This window comes from Quercus lobata, chromosome 5 (assembly GCF_001633185.2).
Source record: "Quercus lobata isolate SW786 chromosome 5, ValleyOak3.0 Primary Assembly, whole genome shotgun sequence".
NCBI classification, from domain to species: Eukaryota; Viridiplantae; Streptophyta; class Magnoliopsida; order Fagales; family Fagaceae; genus Quercus; species Quercus lobata.
In genome coordinates, this window is record NC_044908.1 from 16,462,076 (window position 1) to 16,475,722 (window position 13,647).

The 13,647-nt window shown below is 33.7% G+C and overlaps 1 protein-coding gene across 1 annotated transcript; it reads right to left on the bottom strand.

The window, feature by feature from the left end:
• Positions 1-1,940: 1,940 nt before the first annotated feature.
• Positions 1,941-2,300, bottom strand: LOC115990069 (uncharacterized mitochondrial protein AtMg00310-like). Its single transcript, XM_031113932.1, has one exon. It carries the CDS (start codon positions 2,298-2,300, stop codon positions 1,941-1,943), a length of 360 nt encoding a protein of 119 aa, XP_030969792.1.
• Positions 2,301-13,647: the final 11,347 nt, after the last annotated feature.

Genomic DNA, 13,647 nt, shown 5'->3' on the forward strand with positions numbered 1-13,647 from the left:
GTGATGATTTTGAAAATTTTAATTTTTGAATTTTAATTTCTGGGTTTGTGTGTGTGTTCTTGTTGTTCTTACTCAAGACACACTTCAATCTTAATTAATGTGATTTTTTATTATTATTTCTGTTTTTTATTTTTTTATTTAGTTAAATTTAATAATTTTTTTTTAAAAATTTAAATGCTAACTTGGCATTTTTTAATGACAAAATAAAATTTTTTATTATTATTTTAATAATTCCGTTTGCCATGTAGGTCAGTGCCCTAACGGCACTGACGGAAAGGACTAAAACAGAAGGCGTTTTTCTAAATAGGGACTAAAAGCGGTAAAAATAAAATTTAGGGACCAAAGTAGGAATTGTGCGAAAATGTAGGGACCAAAATGTGCTTTCGCTTTTTTTTTTTTTTTTAAAGAAACGGACATCTAGGCAAATTACAATTCAAGCTTTTCCAGGTGGAAAATTTGACAATGTTCAATAAGATGAGATTTGACGGATCATAATCTAACATCATATTTGAATTAGTAGGAATTATTTATTTATTTAATTATTTTTTTTTTGAGAAAGGAATTAGTGGGAATTCAGTTTTTTTTTTTTTTTTTTTTAGGGACAGCACATCCAACTTTTATTAAAATAAACCCAATAAATCGGTTTGTAATACAGGAAGAAATTGTGATGAAACATCCTCCATCCAAACTAAGAAATCTAGTATGCTAATTGCATATCTAGCAAGACTATGTGCTAAACCGTTGCCTTCTCTCTTTGTATGAGAGTAACGCAACTCATCAAATTGTCAAGACAAAATCTTTGCATCCTCCAACAGTAGTCCGCATGGAACCAAAAGACTTTCATCCTCCCTTAAGCCTTTTATCACTGCCAAGGAATCGCCCTCTAGCATAGCACGTTTTACCCCCACATCTAATGCGAATGATAAAGCCCACGTCGTAGCCATGACTTCGATGTCAGCACTGCCTAGCACCTGATGCACCGCCTTTGAACACGATGCAATTACGAGACCCCTGTTGTCTCTGATGACCACCCCAATACTTGACTTTTTGTTCCTCTAGCAAACCACACCATCAAAGTTAATTTTAAAGAGACTTGATGGTGGAGGCTTCCATCGACAACTAGTAGGCTGAGTATGGTTTACATGCGCCCGTGACTGACTTGTTTTGCGTGGAAATCAACTAACCAAGTTCTGGATATATGGGTGATCTGATGGATGGCATCTGCTTGTTGGTTGAGACAGACTTGGTTTCATTGATTCCATATAGACCAAGCCGTTACTGCAAATAACTCCAACTGTTGGTTGTTCGTGATTAGCCATGATAGGAGTTCTTTGAAGTTGAAGAACTGGACATAGCTTCAGAAGCTCCACAGCTCCGATTCTGCCTACACCACGTCAAGCTTAGGGCATGTCCACAATGCATGGAGGGAGTTTTTTGAAGCAGCTCGGCATCTCACACATAATGCGTCCTCCACAATTTTGTGACGATACATTGACTATTTTGTTGGCATGGCTTCACGACAAGCCCTCCACAACATTGTCTTCACCTTTTGTGGTACTCGCATAGCCCAAATTTGCTTCCAAACCTGTGTGTCTTTGTTCGTGGTTACCTGTGTAGTTTCACACCATTCTTCCTCCATCTTTAAAAACTTGTAACCCGACTTGCAGATGTAAAGTCCATTGCTTGAGTATGGCCAATACAAGATGTCATCAGGTGCATTTTGGCTTAATGGGATTTTCTTTATCAACTCTGCTTCTTCCTCATTAAATAGCTCTTCCACTAGCTCTTTGTTCCACTGTCTACTATCTGGATCTATTAGACTATCCATTATAGAGTTTTCATAATCTACTATTGGGCATTCGGATAGAAGGGGAGGGTGCTTTCTAGGCAGCCAGTGATCTTGCCAAATTCTGATTTTTTTTTTCCCCATTGCCAACCCTTCATCTAGCACCCCTTTGGATAACATCCCTTCCTACAAGTATACTCCTCCATGCATAAGAGCCCCATCCTGAATCCTTAGCCTCCATGATCGTTGTGTTTGGGAAAAACCATGCTTTGAAAACCTTGTAGAAGAGAGTATTGTGGTTGTGCAAAAGGCACCAAGCTTGCTTTGCTAGTAATGAGACATTGAACATGGCAAGATCTCTAAAACCTATACCACCAACTACTTTTGATTTCGTCAAATCTTTCCACTTTATCAAATGGATTTTTCTTCTATCATCTCTTTGTCCCAACCAAAACTTCCTTATCATGGCTTCAATCTCATTGCATAGACCCAAGGGAATTTTGAAACATCCCATTGTGTATGTTGGAATGACTTGGATGACTAATTTAATCAACACTTCCCTACCTACTTGTGAGAATAACTTCCCTTCCCATCCTTGTAATTTTCACCACACCTTTTCCTTAATGTAATTGAAGCTTGCTTTTTTTCCTTTCCCAACAAAGGAAGGTAGACCCAAATATTTCTCATATTGCATAATTTCCGAAACTCCCCAAGCTTCTTTGATATTGTTCTTTATTTCGGCATTAGTGGTTTTGCTGAAGAAAAGTGCAGTTTTCTTTATATTTATTTTGTGTCCTAAGGCCTCCTTATAGTCATTCAAGATATCTAACACCTTCCCACACTCATCCATAGCTACCTTGCAAAAAAGAAGACAATCATCTACAGAGAGCAAATGTGTTATTTTTGGGCCTCTCCTACAAAAGGAAAACCCTTGGATATTCCCATCAATTTCAGCCTTTTTTATCATCCCATTCAGCCTCTCCGTACATAGTAAAAATAGGAATAGAGATAATGGGTCTCCTTGCCTTATGCCCTTTGTTGGGTGGATTAAACCACTGGCCTCATCATTCACCAAAACTGAATATGTAATTGTTTTAACACACACCATAACAAGCTTAATCCACTCTTCATTTAAACCCATCTTCTTCATAATCCTTTCAAGAAAATGCCATTCCACCCAGTCATAGGCCTTACTCATATAAAGTTTTATGGCCATATAGCCATGGGTACTAGACCTATATCTTTGCAAGCAATGTAAAGTTTCAAATGCTACCATAATGTTATCAGAAATTAGCCTATCTTTTGTAAATGCGGATTGGTGTTCTGTAATGATGGAGGGTAATATTTTCTTCAAATGGTTGGCTAAAACCTTGGAAAATATTTTATATAACACATTGAATAGGCTTATAGGACGGTATTGGTGAACATACTCGGGGAATTAATCTTTGGGATAAGTGTGATAAAAGTATGGTTAAGGGAAGTAGGTAGAGTACCTGAGTTTAGCCACTCCAAGATGGAAGAAGTGACATATTGGTTCACAGTGCCCTAAAAATGTTGGTAAAAAAGGGGAGGCAGTACATCCGGCCTAGGAGCTTTTAGAGGAGTCATTTGTTGCAAAGTCACATTCACTTCACTAGCTTCAAAGGCACGGCATAACAAGGAATTCATCTCATCCATAATCATCGTTGGCACACACTCCAATACCCTTGAAACCTCAATATGTCCCGATGAAGAAAAGAGTGTTTTGTAGTAATCTACAAAAACTGGTGCTATCTCCTCCAGGTGGACTTTGCATATCCCCTCATCATCTCTAACTCCCCCAATCAGATTTTTCCTATACCTCTTTATGGCATAACTATGGAAATATTTTGTATTTCTGTCCCCTTGCCTTGCCCATAATAATCTGGACCTTTGTGCCCACATAGTCGCCTCCCTATCCCTCAATACTTCAATATCCTTCTTTAGTTGTCTAACTCAAGTATTATCACCACTTAGGACAGCTTCATTCTCAGCCTTAAGGAGTAAATTCCTCAATTTTTCCAGCTCCCTTCTTACATTCCCAAAGATATTCCACCAACTCAAATCCCTACCACACTTCTCAATTCTTTGTAAAATTCCTTCATCAAAATCAGTAACACCACTGCTATGCCACACGGCTTCAACAATCTCACTACAACCAGGATTGGACAACCACATTTTCTCAAATCGAAACAACTTCTTTCTTTTGGGAGGATCCAAACCCAAAAAAATAATGTGGAGAGGGATGTGATTAGAAGAGTCACACTGTAAATGGTACACCCTTGTGCCAGGAAATTTTAAAAACCAACTATTTATGGCTAGGCCTCTATCTAACCTCTCTCAAATTGAGTTGTTGTTTTCGAAATGCCTAGCCCAAGTGAATTTAGGACCTACATACCCCAAATCCATAAATCCACATTCATCTAATACTTCCCTAAAAAGCTACATTTGATTGTGAGGCCTCTTTCCACCACCCAACTTTTCATCTTGTCTAGTGATCTCATTAAAGTCCCCAATGCAAGACCATGGAATATTAGTTTGAGAGTTGAGGTACTTGAGTTGTTCCCATGCTTCACCTCTTCTTGCTGTCTCTGGTTCACCATAAAAACCCGTAAATTGCCATTCATCTTCTGAATTCTTATCAATGATTGCATCAATGTAATACTTCGAAGACCCTATTACTGTCAAATTTATTGAAGACTTCCAAAATAAAGCCAATCCACCACCTTGACCTTCCCTTGGGACCACCCATCGATGATCATGCTCAATACTTTTTTGTACAATTTCCAGCCTCGCATCATTTGCAAGTGTTTCGGCCAAAAACACCATAGAGGGATCTTTTGCCCGTGTAATTTCCACAAGCTCTCTACTTGTATGCAAATTCCTAAGCCCACGATAGTTCCATGCTAGGCAACTCATTGCTTCTGGCAGGGATGATGATCAGCCTTCGCCAATATAAAAGAAACTTCATTAACTTTCTGAGAAGCCTGAACCCCCTTGGAAGGCAATTCTAAAAAATCATCTAAAGCCAAAGGTTGTATTTTTCTTCCTATGATGAATTGAGTGGGTGGGATTTCACTAAGTGTAAGTGTGGTTGGTTTGTTTCTACAAGTCCAAGAGGGGAGAACATGCCCTTGCCCGATTTTTTGTGCAACCCTATTCATCACGTGAGATGTTAAGTCATTTTGCTAACCTGGACTTGAAACACTAGGATTGTCACGTGGCTTTGAGACCCTTGATGTATCCAAACCCTTTTCTGAATCTTTTGACTTTTGTGGCTCATCATTCCCCACATTTAATACCGTATCAATGTCCTTAGGACAGCTTAATATCTCATTAATTGTGGGAGTTAATGGGAACGAAATTTCCAGACCTACATGATTAATGGGATTCATTTCATTCTGACCGTTGCTCAATAACTGCGTCTTCTCTCCTTGCCTGTAACGTTCAACTCCAGTTGGCTCACCGATTGGTTCATGCACCGGCTCAGAAAACTTCTCAGTTTGGTTCTGCTGAGTCAGTGGCTCCTCTTCCATTGGCTGAGAAGCATGTCCGACCTTGTTGTTCATCTTCCTTGTAGAAAAGTATCCCGACACCGTAATTGTTTTCTTCTTCGAAACCACAAATGGAGGTGCATGTAGGCTGGATCCAAATTCCTTCTGATCATGCCTTAGAGTTCCTTCACTTTCAATCTAAATGTTGCAGTCCCGATCATCATGAGTAAGACGGCCACACCAATAGCAAATGTTTGGCAGTATTTCATATTTGAACAAGACCCACACCTGCTTATCATTGTTGAGGGAGATAAGGTGACCTAGACATAAGGGTAATGTAATGTCAACTGAGACCTTCACACGAATAAAGTTACCCCCCATCATAAACTTGTGAATCAGATTGTTTGATAACTTTGCCCACAACGTCACAAATCTTTTCCGCTGCTTCGATGGTCATATACCTTATTGGGAGGCCGTGGACTTGTAGCCAAAAGGTAGTCCTATCATACTTGATATCTTGGAGAGGTTTGTCATTATCATAGCGCTGCATAACAACCAAATGCTTGTCAAAACTCCACTGTTTGCTGCCTAGGATTCTGTCTACGTCCTCCTTGTCATCAAAAGAAAAAAGAATCTTATGATCTCCAATATTTTGAATTTTGAAACCTGTCCTTGCCCGCCACAGTGGTGTAAAAGTTCTAGCAATTGCTTCAACGTTGAGAGCTCTTTTAGTAAGGAAGTTTGCTGCAATGGAGAAAGATTTAACGCTTTCTTTTGTCATGAGGCAGCAACCTGGCCCTTCTCTTTCAGATAGGGAAAGACGTGTCCAAGATTGTGTAAGGTCCTCCATTGAGATTGTCCGAGAGTCCAAAACACTACCTTGAATTCTGTTTCCCAAACCCCTGAAGAAAAACCCACAAGCCTAGCAATACACGTGGTATTCCTAGGAACCTAACAACACCTTCAGATGAAGGGGACAATCAATTCTATAATGCAAGAGTGCTCAGAAGTATACACTGAACTCTTGGGTAGCAGAGAAACTTAAATGCACAATGAAAAGTTGTAAATAAGAATTGGACTTCCACTTTATTCGATGGTTTTAGTGGGAATTCAGTTAGTACGGTAGTGATTGACTTAAATACATTGTGGTCTTTAAAGTTTAGCCCATGAATGATTTTAGTTCCTTTAGGTGACATGGCAAAAATGACACATCTACAATGTAAGATTATAAGAGATCACACTAAGTTTTTAAAAAAAGTAGTGCTGAGTAGTACAAGTTTTATTAAATTGAGCTTACAACATGTGTTATCAATTATAAAGAAACAATTCAAATATTCATTCATGATGTGGTTGAAATCCATCAATAACATTTGTTGTCACATTAGTTTATAAAGGTAGAGTAGCGTTGCTTTAAGATTGATGCTGGTGGTTGGCGGCTCGAGTGGTGACACAATACTCAGACAACAAGGTGAAGAAGCGTTGCTTCAAGATTGAATCCAAATTCATGCATTTGACAGTTGACACTAATGCTCTGTTTGTTTTAAATTAAAATATTTTTCAGAAAAAGCTTTTCTCATTTTCAAATAAATGTTTGCAAAAATGTAGTAAAATTAGTAAAATATTTTCTATTAACCGTAAATTTTTTTATAAAAAGTTTCACCTTTTAAAAAATTTGGTAAAACATTTTACAAAAACATACAATGACTTTGTTGTAAAATTATTGTAAAAATTTTATGGATGTATTATTTCTGTGAATCAAATTAATGCATTTGAGATTAAATAATTTGTTGCATAATTTACTAAGTGACAAATACATGTTTTATTTTTTTTACTTATTAAACCATTTGTTACGTCCATTAAAATCCATTTAAAAATTGCTTATTTTCGGTAGTTTATTTTTATATTGTTTATTAAAAAATATAGATTTTTAATAATTTTATTTTAAATATGTGACAAAATGCTAAAACTTATAGTTGAATAAAAAAAAAACTAAAAATTAGATTATTTATCCAAAAAAAAAATTGAGAAAAAAAAAGTAATAAAAAAAATAAAAAAAACTTTTAGCCGCCTAACTCAAGTCTGCTCTCCTTTTTTTTGTTACGATTGTTTTTAAAATTCTAATCATTTAAATTTAAGAATAACATGTTTCTTTAAAATCCATCATGAGAGCTCTTTTAATGCTTGGTAGACATAATCTGTGTTTGAGAAAGAGTGTTGAGCCCCATGAACTCTACTAGAAGCCTAAATGATTTTGATTATTTTTTTGGAATTTTTTTAACGGTAAATATTTTATAGATTTGTCAAAATTATTTGGTAATTGTCTAACTTGACAGTGGAATAGGAACCAAGAAGCTAGAGGTTGTGTGCGTGTGGCAGAGAGAGAGAGAGAGAGAGAGACAAAAAGCAAATAAATGAGACAAAGACCATTTGGATTTTGGACATGCTATCCCGAAAAAAAGAAAAAAAAAAAAGATTTAGTGGTCACAATAAAATCTCACAATATTTTCATAACAAGTGAGTTGTCCAAACAGAACTTAGACATGATAAATGTGCCAAGTTTGACTAACATGACTTTTTCTTTTTTTCCAAATTCACCCTTTACATGTTTCTGGAAAACCTGGCTTCTCTTTACATTTATTCCAGTTCTAGCTAGTCCCATTTATTTTTGGTTGTTGGCCTATTTCTATCCATACCAGTCTTGAAAATTTTTAATCCCTCTCACTTTTGTAATGTGATTGCTCCTGATAGTGTGATGCTTCCCAACATAAAGAACCAGTTGTCTGCATCAACTAAGTTGCATTGAAGTAAAAAAAAAAGTATGTATCAACTAGAAATTAAATATTACTCAATTATTTATTTATCCTTTCCCCACAAATTGATGTTTGCCAAATCCCAGACATATTTTACTTTATCACCTAATTTTTTTTAGGTTTTTTGGAGAAGAATATCGCCTATTTTTCAATTTCTTACTTTATCACCTTTTTTCAATTTCCCATTGTAATCTAGAGTACTTTATTTTTATTGGTTTATTTTACCTAATAAGATATAAGTTAAAAAATACATTTGTTTTTAAAAATCTTAATTTTGTTTTTTTTTTTTTAAAGATTATTAATATATAAAATTTCAACTTAATGAGGTTCACTTGACGATTGCTCTTTATCAATTGAGCTAACTGGACCATTAATGATATCATTTTTATTGCACACCAATCACAAACAAACTGCCATCTTAATAATTGTGAATTTGTTGTTCAATTAATGAGAAATCGTTACATCCACTATATTTTCTTAATGAATCATTAAAAAGTTAGTTAAGATTTAATTAAAAAAATGAATTTTTAAAGTACCACATGGGCATTAGTGTTGCAATGGAGAAAGTAATGGCTTTCCCGCCATATATAATTTTCTAGAATGTTTTCCTTTTTACCATTCACTTTGCCCTTCTTTCCTTTTCACATTCTCTCCGCTAATTCTCTCTGTGACTCTCTCTCAGGTATTTTTTGTTTGCCTTTCATAATATTGTAATTCTTACATTCTCTCTCTTTTTCTGCCTCATTTCCTCTCTTTTCTCTATTTTTCTGCCTCATTTTTTTTTTTTGTTGAATCATTTTTGTTAACTTAATTCACAATTCTTGTTGTATTACATATTTTATAGACTTTATAGTTGAATCCTTACAACTCTTTTTATTGAAAGTATTGTTTGGCTAGTTAATTTTTCTTCTCTATCTGTTCAAAACCCATAATCAGTTTTCTTGTTACCCTAGAATCGATGAATTTGATATTATTTTCTTTTCTTTTCTTTTTTCATTAAACTTTCCATAAGCAGTTTCTTGGTACTAGAGAAACACTAAATTTGATATTATTTTCTAGTTTTTTTTTTTTTTTTTTCATTATTGGCTTCGTAACAATTTGTTCATATAGAGGAAGACTTATCTGTATGTTTTGAACATAATGGTTGTAATCTAATTGAATCAGGTTTAATGCACCTGATTACATAATGAGGGCTTGGCTTAAAATCTGTGTTACTTTGGTCCTAAAGATATGCATGCTTGTCTTGTCAATTTAGAATGAGATGGATACATTTCTTGGAGTGCTTTTCATTGGCCTAATTCTCACTTGGCATTTGCAAATGTGGTTTTCTGTTCAAGTTGATATAACAAACCTCTGTAAGTGGAAGATTGGATATTACCTTTATGAGAGAACCATGTAGAAGTGTATTTTATTTCTTTAAAAAATGTATGAAAGGGCAATGAGTATTAAGATGCTATCTTAGATTAGAATGCACCCAATTGGCATTATGTTTCTACATTTTCAAAAGCAATGTGCTTAAACAGGGAATAAATGTGTTATTTGTGAATAGAAACCCCTATATTTGAGAAAAAGTACCTATTTTAGTTTATATAGTATTATGTCCCTATTATATGCCAACATTGTTTTATATATGATATTTTTAGTAGTATTTATAAAATATATAGGAACACTACCTGTGAACCCTCTTTACCATGTCAAGATGTATCTAAATAGAAAAATGTCCCAATTTATATGAAAATTGGAATACTATGTCAAACACCAAAATGGTATTTGACATGAAGTTTATTTCACAATTTAGATCAAGGTATTCTTGAATAAACTAAAAGCTGATGCTTGATAAAGTTTGATTTTTTGAAACTAACTTTAATTTTGACCCCTTCTTGTTTCAAAGTTTTGTTTATGTTTTGTGCTATTATATAATTGGTTATAGCTTATAAGATCAAAGCAATCCTCACTGGAAATAAATCTTAGATATGGATATGTTATGTGTATTACATATCCAGTAGTTGCTTTTATTATGTCCATTGTCTTCTATATTTGATGAGGGAACATGAATTTTTTAAATTGCAGTTACTGTCTCATCAGAAAAGAGTGATTGAAGTTTACTTATATCCCAATATTTTCCTGTTTCATCAAATAATTCAGCAACTCTCATAAAGCCTTGTTGTTGTTCCTCCTCTCACCAACATTGCAGACGGCTATTGTTGAATATGATTTGTAGTTATCCCCTGAAGTTGAGGGAATAACAAAAATTATGATTTCCAATGGGTGGAATGACAACCATGATAGGTTTTTGCTGATTCTTCACTGCCAAAACTGTGGATTTGACACAAAGCCCATAATAATTTCTATGCATAAAAGTTGCAACTATAATGGACAAACATTTCATATAGTGAAATAAGGTATGTAGTTGCATAAAATTAAAAAAAAAAAAAAATTGTTATATCACTTTTCATTTGTCACTAATACTAGATTTAATTTCAGTGCAGGTGCAAGCCAATAGGAACAGTACGCATCGCAAAGTTATTGCATGGTAAAGAAATGAGAAACAAACAACTGAAAGCAGGCAGGCTCTAGACATTTTGGGGCCTAAGGCAAAAACTAAAAATGAGACATTTTTTATACTTATATATTAATTAAATTAATGTTTATTTAATATTTTTATATTATAATATATTACATTTAAAATGTATTTTTTTTGCCTTTTGAGATGCAAATTGACTAATTAATATATAAGTATAAAAAAGACCCAATTTTTAGTTCTCGCCTTAGGCCCCAAAATGTCTAGGGCCGGCCTTGCTTTCAATTGTTTGTTTCTCATTTCTTTACCATGCAATAACTTTGCGATGCATACTGTTCCTATTGACTTGCACCTGCACTGAAATTAAATCTATTATTAGTGACAAATGAAAAGTGATATAACAATTTTTTTTATTTAAATTTTGTGCAACTACATACCTTATTTCACTATATGAAATGTTTGTCCTTTATAGTCGCAATTGTTATGCATAGAAATTGCTATGGGCTTTGTGTCAAATCCATAGTTTTGGCGGTGAAGAATCAGCAAAAACCTATCATGGTTGTCATTCCACCCATTGAAAATCATAATTTTTGTTATTCCCTCAACTTCAGGGGATAACTACAATCGTATTCATCAATAGCCGTCTGCAATGTTGGTGAGAGGAGGAACAACAACAAGGCTTTATGGGAATTGCTGAATTATTTGATGAAATAGGAAAATATTGGGATATAAGTAAACTTCAATCACTCTTTTCTAATGAGACAGTAAATGCAATTTAAAAAATTCATGTTTCCTCATCAAATATAGAAGACAATAAACATAATAAACGCAACTATTGGATATGTAATACACATAACATATCCATATCTAAGATTTATTTCTAGTGAGGATTGCTTTGATCTTATAAGCTATAACCAACTATATAATAGCACAAAACAGAAACAAAACTCTGAAACAAGAAGGGCTCAAAAGTTAGTTTCAAAAAATCAAATTTATCAAGCATCAGCTTTCAGTTTATTCAAAAATACCTTGATCTAAATTGTGAAATAAACTTCATGTCAAATACCATTTTGGTGTTTGACATAGTATTCCAATTTTCATATAAATTGGGGTATTTTTATATTTAGATACACCTTGACATGGTAAAGAGGGTTCACATGTACTGTTCTTATATATTTTATAAATACTACTAAAAATATCATATATAAAACAATGCTGGCATATAATAGGGACATAATACTGTATAAACTAAAATAGGTACTTATTCTCAAATATAGGGGCTTCTATTCACAAGGAACACATTTATTCCCTGTTTAAGCACATTGCTTTTGAAAATGTAGAAACATAATGCCAATTGGGTGCATTCTAATCTGAGATAGCATCTTAATACTCATTGCCTTTTCGTACATTTTTTAAAGAAACAAAATACACTTCTACGCGGTTCTCTCATAAAGGCAATATCCAATCTTCCACTTACAGAGGTTTGTTATATCAACTTGAACAGAAAACCACATTTGCAAATGCCAAGTGAAAATTAGGCCAATGAAAAGCACTCCAAGAAATGTATCCATCTCATTCTAAATTGACAAGACAAGCATGCATATCTTTAGGACCAAAGTAACATAGATTTTAAGCCAAGCCCTCATTAGTGTAATTAGGTGCATTAAATTTGATTCAATTAGATTACAACCATTATGTTCAAAACATACAAATAAAATCTTCCTCTATATGAACAAAAAAAAAAAAAACTAGAAAATAATATCAAATTCAGTGTTTCTCTGGTACCAAGAAACTGCTTATGGAAAGTTTAATGAAAAAAAAGAAAAGAAAATAATATCAAATTCATTGGTTCTTGGGTAACAAGAAAACTGATTATGGGTTTTGAACAGATAGAGAAGACAAATTAACTAGCCAAACAATACTTTCAATAACAAGAGTTGTAATGATTCAACTATAAAGTCTATAAAATATGTAATACAACATGAATTGTGAATTAAGTTAACAAAAATGATTCAGCAAAAAAAATGAGGCAGAAAAAGAGAGAAAAGAGAGAGGAAATGAGACAGAAAAGGAGAGAGAATGTAAGAATTACAGTATTATGAAAGGCAAACGAAAAATACCTAAGAGAGAGCCAACAGAGATGGCTAGCAAAGAGAATCAACGGAGAGAAGGTGAAAAAGAAAGAAGGGCAAAGTGAATGGTAAAAAGGAAAACATTCTAGAAAATTATATATGGCGGGAAAGCCGTTACTTTCTCCATTGCAACACTAACACCCACGTGGTACTTAAAAAATTCATTTAAAAAAAAAAAAAATTAAATCTTAACTAACTTTTTCAGATTCATTAAGAAATTGTTGTGAAAGTATAGTGGAAGTAACATTTCTCATTAACTGAACAACAAATTCACAACAAATTCACAATTATTGAGATGGCAGTTAGTGATTGGTGTGCAATAAAAATGATATCATTGATGGTCTAGTTAGCTCAACTGATAAAGAGAAATTGTCAAGTGAACCTCATTAAGTTGAAATTCTATATATTAATAATCTTTAAAAAAAAAAAAACCAAAATTAAGATTTTTAAATACAAATGTATTTTTTAACTTATATTTTATTAGGTAAAATAAACCAATAAAAATAAAGTACTTTAGATTACAATGGGAAATTGAAAAATAGGTGTTATTCTTCTCAAAAAAAACATAAAGAAAATTAGGTGATAAAGTAAAATATATCTGGGATTTGGCAAACATCAATTTGTGGAGAAAGGATAAATAAATAATTGAGTAATATTTAATTTCTTGTTGATACATACTTTTTTTTTTAACTTAAATGCAACTTAGTAGATGCAGATAACTGGTTCTTTATGTTGGGAAGCATCACACTATCAGGAGCAATCACATTACAAAAGTGGGAGGGATTAAAAATTTCCAAGACTGTGGTATGGATAGAAATAGGCCAACAACCAAAAATAAATGGGACTAGCTAGAACTGGAATAAATGTAAAGAGAAGCCAGGTTTTC

Excerpts from the sequence above, each read along its gene's own strand:
- LOC115990069 (XM_031113932.1), bottom strand. The coding sequence starts at position 2,300 with ATGGGATGTTTCAAAATTCCCTTGGGTCTATGCAATGAGATTGAAGCC.